The 23,828-nt window shown below is 33.1% G+C and overlaps 1 protein-coding gene across 6 annotated transcripts in view; it reads right to left on the minus strand.

Moving 5' to 3' along the window:
* The window catches only part of DGKB (diacylglycerol kinase beta), a 638,091-nt gene that overhangs the window by 287,439 nt on the left and 326,824 nt on the right, over positions 1 to 23,828 (minus strand). For all 6 annotated transcript variants that reach the window (XM_028119240.2, XM_028119224.2, XM_028119215.2 and 3 more), the window contains one exon: positions 21,580 to 21,644. In XM_028119240.2, coding sequence (XP_027975041.1) covers positions 21,580 to 21,644 — 65 coding nt within the window. The remainder of the gene's footprint in view (positions 1 to 21,579; positions 21,645 to 23,828) is intronic.

Below are 23,828 nucleotides of genomic sequence, written 5' to 3' on the forward strand. Positions count from 1 at the left end.
CCCTAGAATTGTAAATTTTGTCTTTTAGTACCAAAGTATTTAGGCTTCACTTTAATTTATTAAGGCCCCAAAGAAATATTTATATAGCAATTAACATTTGGATAACTATTATTTACTAATCATTTTATAGTACAATTTCTTAACTTAAAGATTCCATTTGTCCAAACAGAGAAATCTATTTGAAGGTAAATTTAAATAAGAGCCCTATAAAGACAAAAATGAATCAGATGAGACTGACTGAATTCACACTATACGCTGAAGATCAGACAATATATATAATAGACGCTAAGTTGTATATGTGCATGGAAATGCAAGTAGCAAAGACTTGCACATAATATGACTACTACATGCCAGGAACTGTTGAGTTTTACACGGATTAACTCATATATCCCTTTATACACTTTAGGGTAGGAACTATGGCTACGCCTTTTTACATAGAAGGAAACCGAGGCACAGAGAGGAGTAAGTCACTTACTTTCTCAGGGTCACCAGGTTGTTAAGCAAAGTATTTGGATTTGGATTTAGACTACCAAATTTCAGAGTGTGTCCTCATCATCACTACAGCCCTTTCAAAGATCAAATGACATGGTTGATATGTATTGCCTTTCCTAACAAACAAGTAAGAAAAGCTGACACAGATACAAGACTGTCAACTCAAGAGTTTCTATTTAACATACTGTCCCCATTCACTATTTTGTGTAGCACACCATGAATCTGAACTAGAATTTATTATAGTCTGCAGAGAATCTTAGTTTTTCCACATTACTCAAAATTCACATGGCACTTGAGATTAGATTTCTACTAAAATTCCTCACCCACTCTATTTCTCAATTATCTTTATTGTAAAGGTCCCTCTACTATAGAACGTGAGGTTTCCACTCCTTTCATATGCTCTGGAAATCTATCCACACTCTTCTAAATACTTTCTCTCACAGTTACAGATTTCCATCTGTAGCAGGGGTAAACTTTTTATGTAAAAAGCCAGATAGTAAATATCTTAAGCCATGTGGATCATATGGTCTCTGTCACAACTCAACTCTGCCCTTGTGGTTAAAAGGCAGGCATAGACAGAAGGAAAGCCAACGAGCTTGGCTGTGTTCCAACAAAACTCTATTGACTGATTGACTGACAGACTGTGCAAAGCAAGCATAGGACTGGAATTACTGTGTGTGCCATAGTTTTCCAACCCCTTATCTCTCCTGTTACACAACACTGGGAAGTGTTTATACTTTTGGGAGGGAAGTATGATTTAAAAACACTCTCCCATTTAAAAAATTCACTTAATTCTACAACAATCTCTGTGTATCTCTATTTTCTTCTTGACCACGATTTCAGCTGGAAAATGGTCTTGAGCCAATTCTTGTACAGCCTGTGTTTTTACAAACATTATTACACTCAAAATAGCCACAATAACCCTGTGAGTTATCTAACTAAAATTATTCCAATTTACAGAAGAGGTAACTTCCACACCAGTAAGTATAAAATGGATTCTTAATCTAAATCCTGTGCCCTCTTTCCTATTAACACAATTTTTGCATTACACAGAAAAATCTTATGTGCTTATTATCAGACACACGTTACCTCTTAAATAGTATATTTTTCCAAAACTTCCAACTCCATTTCCCACTTTCTACAAATCATTTAATATTTCTGACCTGCCTTCCTAAATACCAGAGAATTACTGAACCCCTGCATCATGACATCAATACTCCTCATGAGCATGAGTCAGATGATAGTTTTGATAGCAAATTCTGGTGGGGATAAAAACGAAAGGAAATGGTATTATATTAGCTACATTATATGCATTATTAAATTTAACTTAATCTTATAACAACCCTAAGAACTAGTAATTAGTAATTACTATTCTGTTATAGGTAATGAAACAGATGATCATAAATTCTAAATAATTTACCCAAGGTTTTAGAGCTGGTAAGAAGCAGAATCAGAATTCAGACATAAATAGAAGTGAAAATTGGTATACTTTGTATGACATCATATCGTGTTTCATGGTTGAGTTATTTATGGAACCCAGTATCAGGTCCAAACTTCCAAATCATCAGTGTACTTTTTCTTGCGTAAACTCTGCTTAGAATTCTCTACATTTCTTAATGAGGACCAGAAAAAGTTGCTTGTATCATTTGAACAGTGAAGTTAAAAATCACAAAAATAGCTTCAATATGAGTTTTATTACTGTTTATGTCCTAGAGAACTTGGAACATTCTGAATGAAATTAAAATGCATTTCACTGGTGTGGAATCATGAACATTTGTCAAAATTGTTTTGTACAAAACTAGGTTTTCACAGCTGTATAAAAGCTTCTTCAAAGAAATAAGTGCAGGATGAATAAAAACAGATGTGGCTTCTTTGTATATTATCAACAAAAATCTCTTTTTTATCTTGCCAATATCTTACCATAACTTCATTTATGCCATAATTCTGTACACAACATGTGCAAAGCAAGTACATGACATTTTCAGTACATATACAATGGTCTTCAATAAGATTTCTTGGTTACTTATATTTCTCTAGAGATTACCTTTGCACAGGAACTAATTTTGTATGTTTTCTAACTAAAACCAACCATTCATGCTATGTACTCAAAGCTACACCAAACATTCTTCACTCTATTAAAAGTAATTGAGTCAGAACATTTAAAGATATTTTAAATGAATGTGCACTGAACAGTCTCCAACTTGGTTCAGGAAATAGATTTGGAGAAGTTTTTAATACTCTACAAACTTTAAGAAGCAGAAATTACCTTTAGTTTATGTAAAGCTAGAGAAGATAAGGCTTTATAACAATGAGCTATCATCAACCCCCAAGGCAATGAAAGAGTCTTTCTTTTTAAAAAAGTCACTTAATGGCTTGTTTTTTATAAACAGTGTTTTCACTGTTGGACATTCAAACACCATGGAGTACTTTTTAAGGTATTCAGATGTGGGATCCAGTTAATGTTGTGTAATATAAGGCTAAAATTGAAATGTAATCATGTACAATATCTAACAATAATTTAAGCTCTCCAAAACATTAGAAATTGAGGGTGTTAATACACATGCACAAAATGATTCTATGTGATTTTTCAAAGATTAAATTGCACATTTTGTATGGACAAAAGAAGAAATTAAATCAGTATATGAATGAGTGCTATTTTATTAGGTAGATGTTCTGGCACAGCCTAATACCACTGTTTTACTTGAAAAGATAATCACTTCTTATATTATTTTTTAAATTGTTAACTTTTCAGAGAGTCACGCTAGCTTAAAATTAACTTAGTGTATTAGCTGTGTTCACCTAAAAGTTCACACGGAAAAATATTTTACAGCTTTTAATTGTTTCAGGTTTATATAGAAGATTAAATATATTTTAACAAGCATCTACATAAGTGACATGATTATTTTATTATAATCTGAAAACCTAATTATCACCTTTTTATGGAGGACAAGGAACAGCTCTAGAGGCAAATTAATGTATCCTATCAGTGGGACAGTTTGTCACTTTATTAAATAATCCTCATCTTGGCAAATAAAATTGTTATAAGCTTCATTGAATGAAGACAAGAGATGGGACCCCCTCACACTATTACACATTAAAATTAACTTCCCACAGGTTTTTAAACAGTTTACTACACTTTCACTGTGTTGGATCATAAGGTAAAAATGACAGCATTAACTTCTCTTTAAAACATAAAAAGCAAATATATTTCATATCAGTGTTTAAAAGTAAACATATTTCTGGCATTACACAGATATATCATATATTTAATTGTATATAAGTTTAAAAGCATGCTGTGTGTTATAATAACAAGAAGTCATGATATACTTGTAAAGAGGTATGTAAAAGGTTGTTCATCATTAAAAACAAGTCAATATTAAGTGATAACCTAAAATACACAGTGGTCAATAATTTCTGTACATTAAAGAGCCACTATATACTTAAAAACATAAATGTATTCTTTACCTGTTTTTATCTAAATGGGAAATACAAGAAAAATTATAATAAATGTAAAATATGAGATTTTTTTAAATGCTTTTAAAAAATATAGTATTACTTGCCTTTTTGAAATATTTATAAAATATTTTGAAAGATCATTAAATACTTCTAAACCAGATACATACATAGAAGAAAAATCCTTCAAATAATCTATGCATTACACCATAGCAAAGCTCTTGTTCCTAAATTATCTAAGAATTTTTTTTTAATAAGAATTTTTTCTTAGAATGCCCTCAGTTCCAATTAGAAAATTGTTTCAGACATTCTGGCATTTATTTAATTAGAAATGCTACAATTACAAAGGAGTCAACACTTTGACTTTTAGTTTCACTGAAGTAAAGTCCCTTCCACATCAGATTAAAACTGCTCTTGTTCATCAAATGTGATGGAAAGCTCCTTAATTAGTCATCAGGACTCAGGTAACAGATGGCCTTTGACCTCCACCACAGACTGCTCAGATTTTGGCATTTTATTTCAGACTCTCAAGTGTGCTGGCTGGCATTCAAATACAATTCAAAGTACATTTTGCTAAAAGACAAGAAAACTTCCACAAGAGAAACACTACTGGCATAAATATCTAAGTTCTGACATTAATACAACACTCAACAAAAAAGACTGCTTTGCCAGTGTGCTTATTAAGAAAGGACTCTTCCGGTGTTTTCTTGATCACAAGCATCACTGCAAAGATGGAGTGCATGTGCGCCACCGCCCTCTGCTGGCTGTATTCTTCAACTTCATTAAATCAGAAAATCTTTTCAAGCCTCGCTTATATAAAGGATGCCCTAAAGCTTCTTTCTTTCTGGAATTCAGAATGTATGGAAACTTTACATAAGGATATGGATTTTGACCTGAATTATAAGCATTCTGACAACATGAATTTTCTGTGAAGGTCACAATGAAGTTAGATTCCTAAATTGCTTGTACCAAAAATTAAAGGAACAATTTAATAACTTATTATGCCTAAATAAACAAATACTTCTAACAGTCTAGATAAACAAAATGATTTAAATAAATGCTAAATAAATGTTTCTGATAAAACCAGTAATTAACAATATCTATATAATTATAGTACTTTAATTATGTATAATTATATTTTATAATACATGAAAATATAATTCACCATTGATTTTAAATCACTGTCTTCAAAATCTTAACTAATATTTATAATAATAAGTATAGTTCAAATCCAGTCAAATAACCCAGTTATCACTACTCTGGATTTTATCAATGCTCCAGTTTACAGATGATGGAGCAGGAATTGCTCCTTTATTATACTAGCTCTTCATGTCCATCCTAGACATCTCACCGAATCCTAGGCCAGTAAAATGACCTACTGTCTATGTAACTGACCTGGATATCCCACAGATACCTCCCATTCAACAGACACAGAACCAAATTCATAATCTTCCTCCAACCACCATCTCTTCTTCCTACAGTCACCTCTTAATTAGTATTGCTACTATTCTGCCTTCCTTCACATCCACATTCATACCCAGATCAATCACTAAGCTTGGGAACAGTAACCACTTTTCTCATCTAAAAGTACATTTCCTTAGTCTTATGTTCTTGTTTAAAATCCCATGATTATTTCATATTACCTTAAATACGAAGTATATGTTTTGCAAAGGACTACCCAAGATCTTTTTGATAGGAGTATGATCAACAAATCCCCTTCAATCCTTCATTTCTCACATTTCAAATTGACTTTCTCTCCTCCCTACCTTCCTTCCTTCCCTACCTCCAACCCTACCTCCTTCCTTCTTGGTCCCTACCACATATTGATATTTTTTATGCCACTTTACTTTAATACATGATATTCTTCTACTGACTCCAGTTATTTGTAAAATACCTCATCTTTTAGAACCATATCCAGGTATTATGTCTTCTGTAAAGCCTTCTTAGCACCACCACCCCACCACTACATGAGAGTTATTTTCTCCTTTGTATTCTTTGTGATCCGATGAGTACTGCATTCATCTCACAACACTTTGTTTGTTTACATGCATCTTTCCCCATACTAACTCAGAGATTGGAATGGTATCAAGCTCATCTTTTACCCTGAGCAATGAAAATCTCTTCTGGTTAGCAGATATGTATTAACTATTTATCTGGACCATTCTTGGTTAGGTAAGGGCAAGTTACTTATATTTCTGTATTCTAATAGGTAAAGAAGTGATGATAGTAACCAACTCCTAGGGTTGTGTGTTGATTAAATAAAATAATTCAGCAGAACCATTTGGCATACTATCTAGAACACAGTCCCACCTTCGAGAAGAATTAATGATGAACTTTGTTATAATACACTGGTATAACAAAAGACAACTATTCGATCTATAAGTCTATGTACAAGGCTACAAGAATTCACAATAAAAATAAGATGGGTACTAAGTATTGTGGCATTATTTTAAGTTTTCAGGGTAACCCAAGCCCTTTTTTCCTTCTAAAATAAATTTTAATAAAAAAATGGCAAAATTGGAGCACCTGGGTGGCTCAGTCAGTTAAGCGTCTGCCTTCGGCTCAGGTCGTGATCCCTGGGTCCTGGATAAAGTCCCGCATCCAGCTCCCTGCTCAGTGGGGAGTCTCCTTCTCCCTCTCCCTCTGCCCCTCCCACCCACTCGTGCTCTCTTTCCCTCAAATAAATAAATAAAATCTTTTAAAAAATGGCAAAATTCATAGATATATAGAAAGCTTTTATAAGATTGTGCATTCTTTCCTTTATGTCACATGATAGTTTGTTTAAATATATTTGAACATTGCTTAAATCATTGGGTGAATACAAAACAGATTAAAATATCTAGTATGAAATGTAAAAAAAAGCCAATAAAATTAAAGTAATTGAGTGTGAACATAGATTTCATATTCATAAATTCACAGATTACATGAATGTTTCTGTGCCTTAGATGTTATTATAAAAGCTCCAAATGACCTTCTTAATTCAAACATGGCTTAAAAATTAATACAGAATGGAGAAAAATGTTAATGACAGTAAGGTGAAAATATGCAAAAAACTGTGTAAATAATTGAATACAGCTATGTGTAAAAATAAAATAAATTATGCCATCACAGTGAATAATAAACTTATCAGCAAATTACAAGGGTGGCATAAGTGGTATGTGCTCTGCTTGAAGATGAATGGACATGTAAAGAATTAAACTTACAGACTTATAAACCATATAAATGTGGTGCTGACAGCTTATGCCACAAGCAGGTTTTATGTCATAGTTTTCTCATAGTACCTAGAAGTACTTCTATTACATTATTAAATAGATCCAATAGAAGATGAGAGCCTTAGAAATTTAGATGTGACTTGCTTAAAGCCAAGAAAATGAATTAAGAAACCTGAAGGCTATGAAAAGCCAAACTCGTTTTTATAATATAGGAAAGTTTTGGTGAGACTGCTGGTTGACCCCTATTATCCGTTTTCTTTTTTTTTTCTTTTTAAGATTTTATTTATTTATTTGACAGACACAGAGAAACAGCACAAGCAGGCTCCCCTCTGAGCAGAGAGCCGGACGTGAGGCTTGATCCCAGGACCCTGGGATCACGACACAAGCTGAAGGCAGACCCTTAACCGAATGAGCCACCCAGGCACCCCTATCCATTTTCCTTTCTTTCTGCAAATACTAACACCTCCCAGGCTTTAGGTGGGCACACGACCCCTCTCCCTCAGAAGGAGATGGCATTTTTTTGAATTCCTCCTGCCTTGTAGGGTGAGTGACTCACAGCGTGAGGCATAATGTGAGTAGAAGTGATATGTTTGACTTCTGGTGGAGGAACTTGGTGACAATGCCTAAGGAGTGGATATAAGCACAAGAACACCTTTTGGAGGGATGTCTTCTCTCCTTACTTCAGACAGAAATAGACACTTACCCCTGGCAGCACATTGCACTCAATTCTGCACTTAACCTCAGTGACAGTTTTTATCACATTTTATTATGATTAAATGTTTGGTTTGTCTTCCCCACTGGCCTACAGAATTTCAAGGGCAGGCAGAATATTTAATTATTAACCTTACTTATCATATTATAATAAATATTTCTCAAGTTACACATTAAAAATAATGGAGAATAATATAAAATGGCATTATGGGTGCTTGTGTTAAAGTTGTGGGCTTTGTTTTTGTTTTTCAAAATTTAGTAGTAATCGTTTTGTTTTCAAAATGAAAAGAAATATGCAAATCTTTAATTCTTTACTGAATAAATGATAGGGAAATGAGTATGTTTAGAATATTTGAACAGTGGACCATAAAATGAGAAGTCATTAATTTCTTATGAGTCAATTATTTGTCTAAGGAAATTATATATATTTTATGTATGTACATAAAGCATTTACATTTTGGTTATGGGGTACATCTCCTATCTGGTGATTACTTAGTTTCTTAAATACTTATACTCAGTTTTCTCTCAGCACTTATAAAAATTTTCAGAGAAGAGCAGTGGCCTAGTTTTAAAAGACATATTACATAGCAAGTAAAAGAAATACTAAAATAAGAGGATCATCGAGGCTCTAAAGAAAAATCAGTGTTGAACAAATACTTCTCTTTCTGTTATATTCCAAAGATGGGGGGATGTGGGGGAGAGAAACAGAGGGGGGGGGAGGAAGAAATGAATAAAGAAAGGAAGGAAAGAAAGAAGAGAATGAAACCCAGAAAACACACAATTAATTAATTATTGGAAGACCCAGATGTCCTAGGCCCTATCTAATGTCCATTCTGGAATAAAATTATTCTAATGCAAATTATAAGTCTTTTTAAACTTGATTTTCAAGAGTTTAAAATGCTTTTAAAAATTAGCTTAGGACATGGACAGATATTTGTACATCACTATTCACAGCGGTTTTATTCACAATAGCCAAGAGATGGAAACAACTCAAATGTCCATCAGCAGATAACTGGATAAACAAAATGAAGTATATACATACACTGGACCATTATTTAGCCTTAGGAAGGCAGGAGGAAATTGTGACACATGCTACAAAATGGACTAAACTGAAGACGGTATGTTAAATGAAAGAATACAAAAAAGGACAAATATTTCATGGTTCCATTTATAGGAGGTACCTAGAGTAGTCAAATTTATAGATACATAAAGGAGAATGGCGGTTGCCAGGGACGAGGAGGAGGGCAAAGATAAAAGTCATTGTTTAACAGGTACAGAGCTTTAGTTTGGGAAGATAAAGACATTTTGGAGATGGATGGTGGTAATGATTGCACAACAATATCAATGTACCTAATGCCACTGAAGCGTACACAAAAAATAATTAAAGTGGAACATTTTGTGTTATATATATTTTCCCACAATAAGAAAGGAAAAAATAGTTTAAAAATACAAAACATCAAATTGCAAAAAAATCTCTAAAACAAAATAAACATCTGACTTCCTTCCTATAACTTTAATAAAAGCCACATACATGTGTCTACATAAACAAAAATAAACTTTATTCTCTACAGAATTCTGTAAATTTGCTAGGCTTAGAATTATAGCGAAGCCTATATTAAAAAATGAAGTTGAGAATTGTGAAAATTTGAAAGTCTGACAAAACCATAATCAGATTTTTAAAAATAAAAATGAAAAATTCTAACAATCAGAAACAATATCATAAATAGCAATCAGTAAAATCTGCCTTTATTTGTAATATTTGCCTGGCCTAGTCCCACTATCATGCTTTCCCGCGTACCACCAGTTTCAACAGTAATTTCCTAAGTGCTACGTAACTCTTTATTGCCAAATTCCGTGGAGGTGCCATAAAAAATACACATATTTTGGGGCACCTGGGTGGCTCAGTCGTTAAGCGTCTGCCTTCGGCTCAGGTCATGATCCCAGGGTCCTGGGATGGAGCCCCGCATCGGGCTCCCTGCTCCACGGGAAGCCTGCTTCTCCCTCTCCCTCTGCTGCTCCCCCTGCTTGTGTTCCCTCTCTAGCTGTGTCTCTCTCTGTCACGTAAATGAATAAAATCTTTAAAAAAAAATACACATATTTTTAAATAAAGCTTTTCTATTATTTCAGATTGCTTCAAGGACTCTATGATATCAGAATCATGATTTTAACACACATCTCATACTTTGAATCCTTCAGGACTTTACTTTTGATATTTACAAGTCAGAATTATGAAATTTCCAAAACTATTCTCAAACTTTTGTCCCTGACATGAAGTTCAAGTCTCTTGAAATTTAATCACTCAGAACTGTGATCTCTTTCTTCCTAACCCAGCCATGAAGTGGTAAATGCATTAGAGCATTGTTTGGGAAAAGGATGGGCCAGAGAGTTAAATCAAAATACATGAAGGAATTTAAAACAATATTATCAAATAATATTTCAAATTATTAATCCTCTACAAACTCTACAAAAAGAAGTGCAGGGTGGTTTGGGAGTCCGATCTAGATGGTAGAACAAGGGAGCACTATCCTTAGGAAGTAGCATCTAAGCAGGTATCTTCAGTCTAATGAGCCCCAATAGCCAAATTAAAAGGCTGGGAAGGGCAGACATCATAACAAAAGACAAAGATAAAATTCAGAGAAAAGGCCAAAAGTCAGGCCAGGAACCAGATGGTAGAGGGCCTAGTAAGGATTTGAAAAATTAATGGGTTTAAAAAAAGAAAGTGGGTCAGCATTTTAAAAAGATCACTCTTTTGATGCAGTTTCAAGAGATTTGAGAAGAGAGGGTAAACTAAGTGTATCTCAAAATTCTGAGGACCACTAACAATTAAGGATTGATTAGACAGAAGTCATAAATAAGCTCGAACTGAGTAGGAACAGTTAAAATGCTGTATTTTATGGACCAAGCAAGAGAAGTTTTAGAAAGAGAGAGTAAATGACAAATTCAATTTCTGTAGAGGCCAAAAAACCCCACATATTCCATATATATATATATGTATACACACACACACACAGACACACACATATATATGTGTATATATATATGGAATGGTTTTCAGAAGGGAATGAATGAGCAATGGGACAGTACTGAAAATTTATTCAGAGTTTGGTTGTGAAGAGGATAAAGTACATGAGGCAAGCTGAAGAAAAGATCAGGAGGCTTTTTTTTTTTTTTTAAACGATGAAGAGAAACCACATAGAGCTTGTTTGGAAGCTGTTAGAATTTGTAGTGGTAGGGCAGGAAAGATGTAGGAGAGAGGGATAAAGTCTCTCTTGCCCTCAAGGTCGAGGGAAACAGAAGGTGGCAGTGGGACAGAACAGATACTGGTCACAAGGTGCAGTGGCCCCGGACCAATGGAAGGCTAGCTTATCGGCCGTAATCGAAGGATGAGGGAAGGATGGATGTGGACGTAGACACATTGTTGCTTTGGCATTGGGAGTTCAGTTCATCACGTTTGATTGGGTGTTTTTTATTTTTTCTTATTGAAATAGAAGTCAGGGTATCTCTAAGAGTAAATCAAGAAGGCTTGAAAAGAATGGAGGAATGTTGGAAATGGGTGTTGTGAGGATGGAGAGAGGAAGAGGATAAGGAAATATATGCAGGATTAATATTCGATGCTGAATTGGCCGGTTAGTTTGGTGATCATAAAAATCTGTTAATACAAGTACAGTGACTATGAAGCTGTAAGACTTCCAAAGCTAAGTGAAGAAAGGGCATAGAACTTCCTCCTGTTCTCTTGGGATACTCACTTGTGGAGGCCTGAGCTGCCATTCACAAGTACGGCCATCCTAGGCCATCACACTGTGAGAAAGCCTGGGCCACATAAAGAAGGCAACAGCAGGTGCTGTGATGGTTAATGTTATGTGACAACTTGACTGACCACAGGGTGCCCAGATTAAACATTATTTCTGTGTGTGTGTGTGTGTGTGTGTGTGTGTGTGTGTGTGTGTGTGTGTGTGAAAATTTCTGGATGAGATTAGCATTAAATTGGAGGACTCAGTAAAGTAGATGACCCTCCCCAGTGTGGGTAGGCATCATCTAAACTGTTAAGGACCTGAATGGAACAAAACACAGAGGAAGGAGAGGACCCTGACCAACACAGTGCTCCAGGTAAGGTCTCAACCAACAACCAGCATGAGCCACCAGACATGAGAGTAACCATGCCTCCAGCCAATCCAATCACTTCCAATCCTGTTTCCCCGGCTGAGGACCTGGAGATGATGAAAGAGATAAGCCATCCCTGCTTTGCCCTGTTTGAACTGCTGACCCATGGGAGCCATGCACATAATAAAATGGTTATTTTATATTGCCAATCTTTCAAGTAGTTTGTTATGTAGCCACAGTAAACAGAAGAGATTTTGAAATGTTGAAGTGGAATGTTGCCACAACATTTGCTTCAGAACTGAAGGATGAACAGAATCTAGAAGGACAGGTAGACAATGACAAGCCTTAGGAAGCCATTAGTGAGGGCATAGACTACACAGGAACAATCTTAACTGGTAAAGGAAATTGATCCCTAGTTATATGGTGGCAAATAGCTTGTTATGAAATGATGGTAACAGGGATACCTGTTCTTAGCATATTTTTGGTCCCTTATAAGGGGTTGTCAAATAAAATCTTAAAAAATATAATAAAGCTATGTAGAGTTTCTGGTATTTTTCTTGCTAGAAGCAGAGATGGGAAGAGAGAAAATTCAGAGAAATTAGAATTAGAAGTCATAATAAATCAAAATGTTGTACTTCTACTTTCTGATTCTCTTCAGAAATCTTATCCATTGAGGAAATAATTTCTTCATATTTTAGGACTAGTGTATGTGTATATATATGGGTTGCTTAAGTAAGATTCTCTACCATGTGAAAACACTAGTCATGTAGAAATATAAAACAGAATAAACAAACTTCAAAATGTTTCCTAAGTGAGAAGATGATTTTTCTCTTCAAAAAAAATTATGTCAGGGAACTCTTTTTTTTTTTTTTTTAAGTATATTAGCCATTGAGGTTAATATATTAGGATTAATTATGCTCAGTCAGAAAATAATGCTGAACATATCTATATAAGAATATGTATTCCAGAAGGAAAGGCATTAGTAACTGATGCTCAGGTAGAGCAAGGGGCAATGGAGAGCACCAGATTAGTTCCAATTAGCCATGCCAGGGATTACTCCAGGCAAAATTACCTTATAATGAGGTGATTAACTTCTTTGGAAAGAGTTCAAGATAGGCTTACTTTATACTTAATATGTCCTATAAAAAGGGGATATAAAAAGCGTTCTCAAAACTGTTTCCAGGGATAATTTCTACCAAGAATCAAGAGATTTTATTCTCTAACAACCAAAAAACACTTTTATTATATTATTGATAGACTGAATTCTAAAGCATATGGATATTATAAATTAGATATTTAAACTTAACATAAAATTAACTAACATATGTAATTAGCTGTATCTATATGAAAGAATATAACAATTGGATGATACTCAATTCCAAATATCTATGAAGATCAAAAGCAAATTTTCTGTCATTGACATTGGCCAAGGTCAAAGGCTCATTCCCCAAAGTCAGCTGTCCATTGTCTAATTAGTTTAGTGGATCCCCTCAGTCCCCAGGGCACAACTGGGTCTTGTTACAGTTTGACAGACTAATCTGAAATAGGGAGTAGGCCTGAATACAAAGGAAATGGGAGCTTTAGTGTTTTTAATACAAAAGCACTTTGTAAACTAGGGATAAGGTTCCCAGAAACAGCAGCTTTAACTGCTGGCTAAGCTTATCTTTGGTTGTTGCCTAAAAATTGATCATTTATTTACTATGCACTAATTGAAATTTACATATATATATAATCATACATATATAAATCTAAAAATAAAATTTATACACAAATATATGTAGGTGTGTGTGTGTGTGTGTGTGTGTGTGTGTGTATATACACACACACACATACACAGATGCTATCATCTTGTAATAAACAAGAAATAATTTACTTAAGTGCTTTAATTTCACAAATATTTCCCAAAAGTTTCCATGTAGGCGTCAAATATGTAATAATGGGTAGAAATGTTTTCCCTGAACTCCTTTCTTACTGTTTAGTACTCTTATAGAAAATATACTGTATCTTAGATTATTCAGTTGTGATTTTGTAGACATCCCTGAATTAACTACTGTCACTTCACAAATCTCTTTTCTTAATTTGGTATCCTAGGAAGTGACTGTGTGCTTGTTTGTGTGTATGTGAGTGTGTGTATATGAAACTTTTGCATAAAACACATGCAAATTCATGTAAAACAAAAACACAAATCCTAGGAAAAGAAAGGCAAAATCAAACAAGAAAATTTTTAGAATATTTGCATGAAAATGATACTAATAAAACGTATCTCGCAAACAGAAACTAGAAATAAATGTTTCTTTTTCTTCAGCTAAATCAGAGAACATATAAGCAACCCCTACTTCCATATATATCCTTTAGAGCTCAATGGTCACCTTAACTTGGGAACCTCAGGAAATATCCTCTCCTCTGTATTAATATAATGTAACTTTTTCTTCCTGTTTATATTTTTCTGCACAACCTATGATTAAGTTTCCTATGTAACCCCAAATTCATTTTCCTCATTTGCCTCAGATATATGAAAGATTAGTGTCTAGCTGGGTGTCCATCATATAAAAAGAGCTCCTTAAATAAGTGTCTGCAAAATAAATAATCAACCAAATCAATAGCAGATAAGCACTATTTTATCCAAACTTCAGGACCTTCCATTGATACTTGTGTTACTCCACTGTAGTAGCAAGAGTACAGAAAAAAAGAGAGAGAGACTGAGAGAGAGAGAGAGAGAGTAGAAATAAGAACTTAGGAGAGAACAAAGAGAGGCAAAAAAGGAAGGAAGAAAAGTTATTGGATCTCTTCCTTATTTATCCTCGAGTTCTCACTCCATCCCAAAGACCTATCTTATACACATGATTTTGAACAGCCTGGACAGAAAATGAGTATACTGATTTAATAAAACCAGGAAATAATGCAGGAAGATTCAGGTGAATTGAATCCCCTGCATCAGTATGCACACAACTCTGACTCATTTAACCATTCATATTTCTACCTGCTCAGACGAAATATTTAAATGTGTTTCAACATACAAATGAAAATATATGAATAGAATGGCACAACTACTAGTAAATTATTTTAAAAGCCTTATATTATAAATTTATGTATAATAAGAATATAGTTATGAAAAATTTACATAATATGAAAAAGTGAAACTCAGAAAATATATATGTACACATAGATATAAATCTATGCATCATAAATATATATGTATACAGATATATAAGTCTATATATTACCAATCCACCTATTTATCTATGCACTAAATGGCTTATACACAGATCATGGTTTAGTCATGTGGGAACACTGACTTAGTGATAGTGCTGACACAAAAAATTTCAAGAAATGTTATTTAAAAGGTATAATTGAGTAGTCTTTCTAGGTGAGAATGAAAAATGAGTATGTTTCTATTTTTTAAAAAGACCAAAATTGGTTAGGTACAAAGAAAATGAAAACATAAAAAAAATGATTTAGGATACAGAATTCTCACGAGAATATAATCTTGTCCAAAAAGTCCCTGTACAACACTAACTTTTCTAATGAATATAGATTTTATTCAACATACTAAAGATGAAAATGTTTAACTTTTAGTATCAGTAGTACTATTTCCCTAATTTATAAAAGATGGTACCCCTTACATAAGGTGGAATTATGTACATTCTTAAATAGATAAAATGTTTCACTATACAATAACAAAGGTGTCTTGACTGATGGTTGCAAAAGTGAGGTCAAATGCCTTAAAGACAATGCAGACTCCATTCTGTCTTCACTTACATTGTTTTTAATGGAGTGTGAATATGTCTTTAATTTAAAAATCAATTATTCTACAGATTTAAAAAATACCAATAAAAGTTATGTAAAATTTTTTAATTTCTATAATTTCAAAGTATAAGAAGAAATGAATTCCTACAAATGAAATTCTATAAATATGTGTACTTAAAACAGAGAGAAAACAGAAGGAATATCTTATTTTCTTTGCTATATTGTGATTAACTTAAAAATACATGTAACCTCACTGATACAAGGAATTCTTAATCTCAGGAAACAAACAGGGTTGCTGGAGTGGTGGGGGGTGGGAGGGAGGGGGTGGCTGGGTGATAGACATTGGGGAGGGTATGTGCTATGGTGAGTGCTGTGAATTGTGCAAGACTGTTGCATCACAGATCTGTACCTCTGAAACAAATAATGCAATATATGTAAAGAAAAAAAAAAAGAAGAAGAAGATAGCAGGAGGGGAAGAATGAAGGGGAGTAAGTCGGAGGGGGAGACGAACCATGAGAGACTATGGACTCTGAGAAACAAACTGAGGGTTCTAGAGGGGAGGGGGTGGGGGGATGGGTTAGCCTGCTGATGGGTATTAAAGAGGACCCGTTCTGCATGGAGCACTGGGTGTTATACACAAACAATGAATCATGGAACACTACATCAAAAACTAATGATGTAATGTATGGTGATTAACATAACAATAAAAAATTTAAAAATATATATGTAAGTTTATATTTTTCTGCACAACCTATGATTAAGTTTCCTATGTAACCCCAAAAGTATGTAAGACACTATATCGTGAAATTCATTGAAAGACAATTTAAATTGGATTTTACTAAACACACATTAAAAATATTTATCGTATATGAAGAAAGTTCAATATATGAATATGTCATCATGATATAAGACAGAATTTGAGCATTGCTCTTAAAGCTTTGAAAAATGTATTTTACTTAATTCAGAGAAACAACTTCTCATTGGTCTTTAAATAATAAATAAAAATATCTGGCTACGATACAACATTTTTCTATCACTACTGAAACATTTTATTCTTAACCCCACGTTCTATTCTAGAACTTTAGCTGGAACTTTTTTGACTAGATAACAATCAACAATTCTATTTCATTATTCTTGTCTGTCTGCTATGCCTCTACAACACCAAGGTGGAAAGTTTAAAAAAAAAAAAGGATTCGGAAGTTTTATTTCTCTATTAACTTGGAAATTATAGTATGTCACATATAATGTAGTATAGAATACATGGAAAAATATAATTTCCAAGTTAAGAACAGATATACATATACACAGTTTAAAATAAATACAGGTATAACATTGCCATTTCAAGATCAATAAGAATATTTTATGAGTTATTTTGACCAATAAAAATATTTGCTTCCATAAAATATCTTTTCTTATCATTTATGCAAAATTTGTTTGTCTTTAGCTTAATATCACAGGATATGCAACTTATAAAATTACTACATAGAGAGAGAGAGAGAGAGTGATTTTTTTATACTCAGTCTTCAGTTCACCATCACCAGGAAAATATTAATAATTGGTTGATAATTACATATTGTTGACCTATAAAGTTGATGATAACAAGTGCTAAACAAATGTACAAAGCTTGTATTATTCATTAGCAAGACATTCACAGTGCTCAGAGATTTATACATAGGATTTTCACTTGTTTATTAATATTGCTGGGATCTTTGTAAATGAAGTACATGAACACTGTAGTGAAAAACTAAAAGGCATTATTAGTTCCTGAAAAAATAATTATTTATAATGAAGACTCATTCTAGGCATATTTCAACTTTATTTTTCCTATTCATTTTTGGCACTATAAAAAGGGTAAACTATAAAAGTAGTTAGGTATTTAAAAGACAAATATACCACTCAATAATAAATAATTTAGTAAATAAATTTAGCAAATATCTACAAGGGTGCTCATTATGTTCCATGCCATGTATAGATACTAAAGTCCCAGAAAGTCTCATTCTATGATCTCACCAAGCCTATTGTCAGGGGAAAAAAAAAAAAAGAGAGAAAGAGAGAGAGAGAGAATTACTCCACCGAATGAGTGTGATTTTTAAAGGCAAAGGCAAATTTTCTAAATTCATGTCTGCTCTTAATTTCTTGGGTAATTTGGAGAGCCTATCTTCTTTTTTATATCAGGTTTTATTAATATAGTGATGAAGTATAAGTCTGGTATACCAATTTGTCAGTTTGGTTTCTTCCTTCACACACGTGCAGGCTAAGGCACTCTGACATATCTGGTACCACTACACAGATTATGAGTTAAACTGCTTTATTTAAATTCACACACCAATTTCAGTTTTCCAGTTGTAGATTTCTTCATAAAAAGCAGAAAGTAGAACAGGAATGAAGTATATTCCTCTGAAAAGGAGGCTAAGAAAACGATCTTTGTTTCGTTCAGGGGGTTTGAGACCAGATACTTTTAAATAAGTACTTACTTGTGGACTTAGTGAATTAGTATCTTTGTGGAGTACTGCGGGCCATCAGTGTTTGCTAGCAAATGGTATCAAGTATTGCTTATTAAAAACTTGAATTAGTTCTTTGAAAACAAGCTATAACTACAATATTAATAAATCTTTGTAAGATCACCAATACTTTTTCTATAACTAGTTCCATTTTGCATATTACTTGTAAGTCCTTGTTAATGTTGCAAGATTTCACTCATGGATGAATTAAACGGTTTTGTATTTTTTTCAAAATTATTATAAGCCTTCATAATGATCATTTTAATGGATGCATATTTTATTGTGCCAATATACAATGATATCATTTTTTTAAAGTAAGAACTTACAGTGCTCTACTCTACACTTGATCTTAGCCAAAAGGCTGAGAAGGAATACAATGCTCTCCTATCAATAGACCAGGAGAACCAGTAATATATGTTAATTATAACGGCACAAATGTGATTGTTAATAGTAATAGTCAATTTAATGTTTTAAATACTGATATCATGTAATAAATGGTTTTAAATAATTGTAGCATAAATACTTTAAGGATTATTTGAATCTAAAATAATGAAAAAGATTTCTGTTTGACTCAAGAATATCTTAAAGTTTAGAAAGTTAAACAGCATACTTCCTTTTAAAAGTTAACTTAGATTTACATAAAAATTTGGAAAAGAATAAGATATAAACCTCTCAACTAGCACTTTCTTAAGCACCGGAAAAATCATTATCTTTCCCAGTTCTTTCAATTTCTGTCAGAAGAAGCAGAGAGAGAACTATATATTTTGGTAATTAATTTCCTTAAGATAATGTTAGAAACATCAGGTTCTTTAAAATATAAATGAATTTCAAGGTGAGCATGCTAGAGGATAATATTAATGGCATATGATTTATTGTGACAAGAGATCTGATCTGAAACACCATTATTAGGAGTATTTAAAAAAATCCATTTGCAAATTCCTCAAAATACGGAAGAGTGCTATGGCTGAACGTATCTCAAAGTTGAAATCTGAAAATCTGCCCTTTTAAGTATAAAATAGCTTGTGCACAATATGTGGCATGTCTTCCTCATAAAAATTTATTAGAAAATTTTCATATTCTGAATATGTTGCATTACAGTTTAGGGAATTATCTAAATAATAATAATAATAATAAATAATAAATAATATTAATAAATAATAATGCTTGTAATTCTGAGTGAAGACAATCTGCAAAAGTACAGATTGAAATGTATATGCCTAACTGACCTGGTAATATATGCAATTTTAGAGCTGTTAACTGAAAAACAGATAATACACTGAGCATCTACTATATACCTGGCATTCTTTGAACTCACAATAGAAACATGTGAGCTGTGTCAATCTAAAAGGTGTTTTCTAAAAAAAAAAAAAAAAAAAAAGTGTTTTCTATATTATCACTATTCCAAATGAAATATTCCCTTTAAACTATGCAAGATTTATTCATCTCTCAAATTTACAAATAAGCTTCAATAGGATGTAGTTTAACACCTTTTAAAAACATTGGGATGTACAAACACATCGCTGTACATAGTATTCAACCACACATTGGGCAGTGAGGAATGTCATAAATTAGTACTGCAATCAATAATAAAAAATTAAGTATATATATGCGAACAATAGAAGTCTTATTAAGCAGAATTAAAATTATTCTGGAGAACAGATTGCACTAACCTCAGATACTTGAGAAGGATCATAAATATTGGCATTCTTATATATAGTATGTTAATTTGATTATCACATAAATATATTGATACACTTTCTCTATACTTTTAATTCTCCTTTCTTCCCTCTGCCCTCATCTCTTCTGTTTCTCCCTTTCTCTCTCTCTCTCTCTCTCTCTCTGCTAAGTTTGGAACCCAAGTTTTTTTTTCCCCAGGTATTTCTTAAAGCCTTAATGGACTTTTAAATTGTGAAACTCCTGGATGGGGGACACTGCATGCCTCATTCTCAAACAACAATTATTTTTTTTTGAAGTCTATTTTAACATATGAATATCAACATATGAATGCTGCATGGGATGGCATTTGAGTAAGCATAGGCTAGATTTTGTAATATGGTTTTATGTACATTAACAAATACGTTCATTTTCAGGACATTCAAGGTATATTAATATGTGTTGAAATCTACTATAAGGTGAATATGATTTCATTGTTAGATCAATTTATTTTCATATATCACATGAAACAAAACTAAATCTTGTAAAATGAAAATGTCTATTCTACACACAAAGAAAACTTACAGGTACAAAATTTAATGAGATCGCTACTAAATTTTATAATACACATGGCACAAAATTCACACAAAAAAGTATACAGTAAAAATTTAGTCTCCACCTCAACTATTTAGTTCCCTTTTCCAGGAGGAACCAGAGTTAAGAGATTTTTGTGAATTCCTCTAAAGATATGATGTGCACATGTACATACTCATATATACATTTCTTCCATTTTCTATAAACCAAAATTGTACCTGGCTGAACTATGAGAGAAAAGGCAAAACATAATATCATGATTTATGATTTCCATTGTTAAACTAGCCAAACACAGGGACTATAGAGACTTGGGCTTTGAACATTAATATATAAATCACTCAAATATCTGCATAGAAAGGCAGATTATGATTTTCTAACTTTGTGAAATGAACATAGTAGAAATGAGTATAATTGAAGCAAAGATGATTCACTTTTCTGTCCCATATTTCTAGGGGGTTGAGGGGAGATAGCCCTATTTCTGTCTAGAAATGGGAAAGATACAAAACCAAACCCTCCCCTATGTCCTTGAATATCCAAAAAAGTCAACATCTACATTTGGAAGGGAAAAATGTGTATTACTATAGTAGCAAAACTAATTCTGATTGTCAAGGCTCTTCTCCTTAAAGAATAAATCTTTAAAATTAGTTTATGTTAGCATTGATAATTCTCTGGTTTATTTTCCATTTGGTTGAGGTCAATACTGGACAGACAGTACAGAGATGCCAGGGCTTAACTGATGCCTTTGTAATACACAGTTACTCAGCATTATCAAATCACAGTCTCATGTTTTTCTTTGGGATTTAGGATGATCATCCCTCATACCCTTAGCCATGTAAAGACTTCCCATGAATCTTATTATTTTCACCTTATATACTTGAAATTCTTATTTTCAACATGAGAATGGACCAGAGATCACAACTGCATTCCTCAGTGTAGTCTCATTAAAACCAAAGAGGAAAAATTAAATTCATTTACACTTTTGTCCCAATATTTACACACACCCCAATGTTATTCAGCCATTATATGTAAAATGTTTTATACCATATAGTAATCCTTTTCATGACATAATTCATCAACAGCAACCACAATTATAATTCTATCATTTGTTACCTTACCTACTGTTGAATTTTTCTGGGTGTTTTTCTCTCATGATGTGGAATCTGTGTGCAATGGAAGCATCCTAAGGAGAAAAATAGAAAAGTAAAATGAAGCAGTTGATGATCCTACTATCTTGTGGAAATAAAGATTAAAAGACAAAAATTAACTAATAATATTTTTAAAGTAACTCTTTCTTAACACTATCACTGCCCAGAAGATAGTCTGAAATTAGGCAGAAATGAGTAATCTACACAAATTCAGTGTGTGATTCATGTCATCATTTCACCACTGGTTACTTGTCACATTGACTTCTAGGAACTGATTTCTATTTAATTTATGTATCTCCTTTACTACCTGGTTTTGGCCTCATGATCAAAGTATGTTTAAGAGAGTGTCCATGAACATAAATGTTAAAAGTAGTTGAAAATATTGTTACATGTAGCTGGAAGAATGGCCTAAGTAGAGGAGTAATCAGGTGGAGTATTTTCTAGTCCTGTGAGATTAATTATGAGTAAAAAAATAGTATGAGGGTGCATATATAATAAAGTTAAGTATAATACAGGACTTCAAAGTTTGCTGAGTGTCTTGAATGTGTAATTATTAACTGTTCACTCCACAAGCAACTTTCTGACATATCTTATCTTGCTTAATGGAGAAAAAAAAGCAACAAAGAGAAAAAAAAAATATTTCTGGAAAATTGATGACAAGTGTAACTAGGCTCTGAGACTCCAAATGCACCAGTTATGAACCCTAATGGATTTCTTTCTAAGAAATCCACTCAGAGTTTCTATGAGACAGAATCACACTGAGCATGGGAGATTGGTGAAATAGTGTGATTCAAGCTTTTCAAATACAGACTGTCCTTGCTGACTTTAAACAGTTGCCCTTGTTATATTCCAAGCAAGAAGATATTTTCCCATTCTTCATCTACACAATTAATCACGCCAATGAGAAACTAATATATTTACCAGTCATCTCAGTAGAAACAGGGCTACTGTTGCGATTAACTGTTAATTTTGTTTCATAGTGCAGATAAAAAAAAAAAGAAACCAAACACAAAGGAAATAAAGAAGTTGTGTATTTGAGAGAATCTAGAAAACATCAATCAAGGATTAAAAGTCTAATGAATGAAATGAAAAGGCTAATGTGCTTACTCATGCATAACAAAGCATGAGGCACAACAAGAGAGGGACCAATGCCCACTGCAGATGGCAGACTGAGTTGCTTTCCCTACAAGATAAAGCTGTAATAGCAATTTTTCCCGTACATTTTATCCTCTAAAAATCATTAAGGAATTGAATTAATCTACAAGAGAAAAGGACACAAAGATACAGACAGGTGTACATAGAAGCACTTAATAAAAAGTTACCAAAAAACCCCTGTATGGTTTGATATTGTAAGATATCTTTGTTATATATACATGGTCAACTTCCTGGTTTGCTAAGAAGTAGGCATATCAAGATGGTTCACTTTTATTGGTTCAATAGCTCTCAAATCCAGTCACAGAGTGTCTTCCTTTTTTTTTTTAATTCTCACTAATAAGTCATAAATATATTCTATCTTAGAGTGTTGTCTTATTGTGGTATGAAATTATAGATAAAAATGTGAGCTGGGCTCTATGATATATTATGTGCCTTGATCATTAATTTTTTAAAACCATTTATTTTGACTTTATCCCTAATCTGGTTCAAAATCAATTTGTAATACCTTATAATTAAATGCATACATCCAGCAGACCAGTTGAACAAAAAGCAAAGGAATATGATTCAAGTCCTAAGAATGGATGGTCAATTTTGGTTATCCATAGGGAGATTATCATTGAACTTACTTCCTCTTGAATTACTTGTTCCTGCTAATGTAGAGAACTGAGATTTTAAAAATAGACTGTGTAGACTCATTTGCTTCACAAGCATCTATTTTTGCAATAACAGATCTCTTCCTTTTCAAAGCAACATAAAAAGGACGGGGTGGGGGAAGAAGGAAGGAGAGAAAAGGGAAAGAAGAAGAAAAGAGAGTATCTGAAGAAGATCATTTAATTAGACTGGATATAACTGAGTAACCGCCCAGAAATATAGAACACCAAATAGCCAAGGATAAACTGAATGTTAGCTCTATCTCCAAGATACTTGGGCAATGGATTACGTGGTAAAAGAGGGGATAAATAAAAACTAGTGAGAAACACTGGCATGCCTTTTCCATGTGTTGAATGGGTTTCACCACAAAGAGAGTGTTGGCATTGCTAACTACAGGATTGATAAGACACAAT

This window comes from Eumetopias jubatus, unplaced genomic scaffold (genome assembly GCF_037043125.1).
Source record: "Eumetopias jubatus isolate StellerSeaLion01/CBP00866 unplaced genomic scaffold, mEumJub1_p1.0 scaffold_14, whole genome shotgun sequence".
NCBI lineage: Eukaryota > Metazoa > Chordata > Mammalia > Carnivora > Otariidae > Eumetopias > Eumetopias jubatus.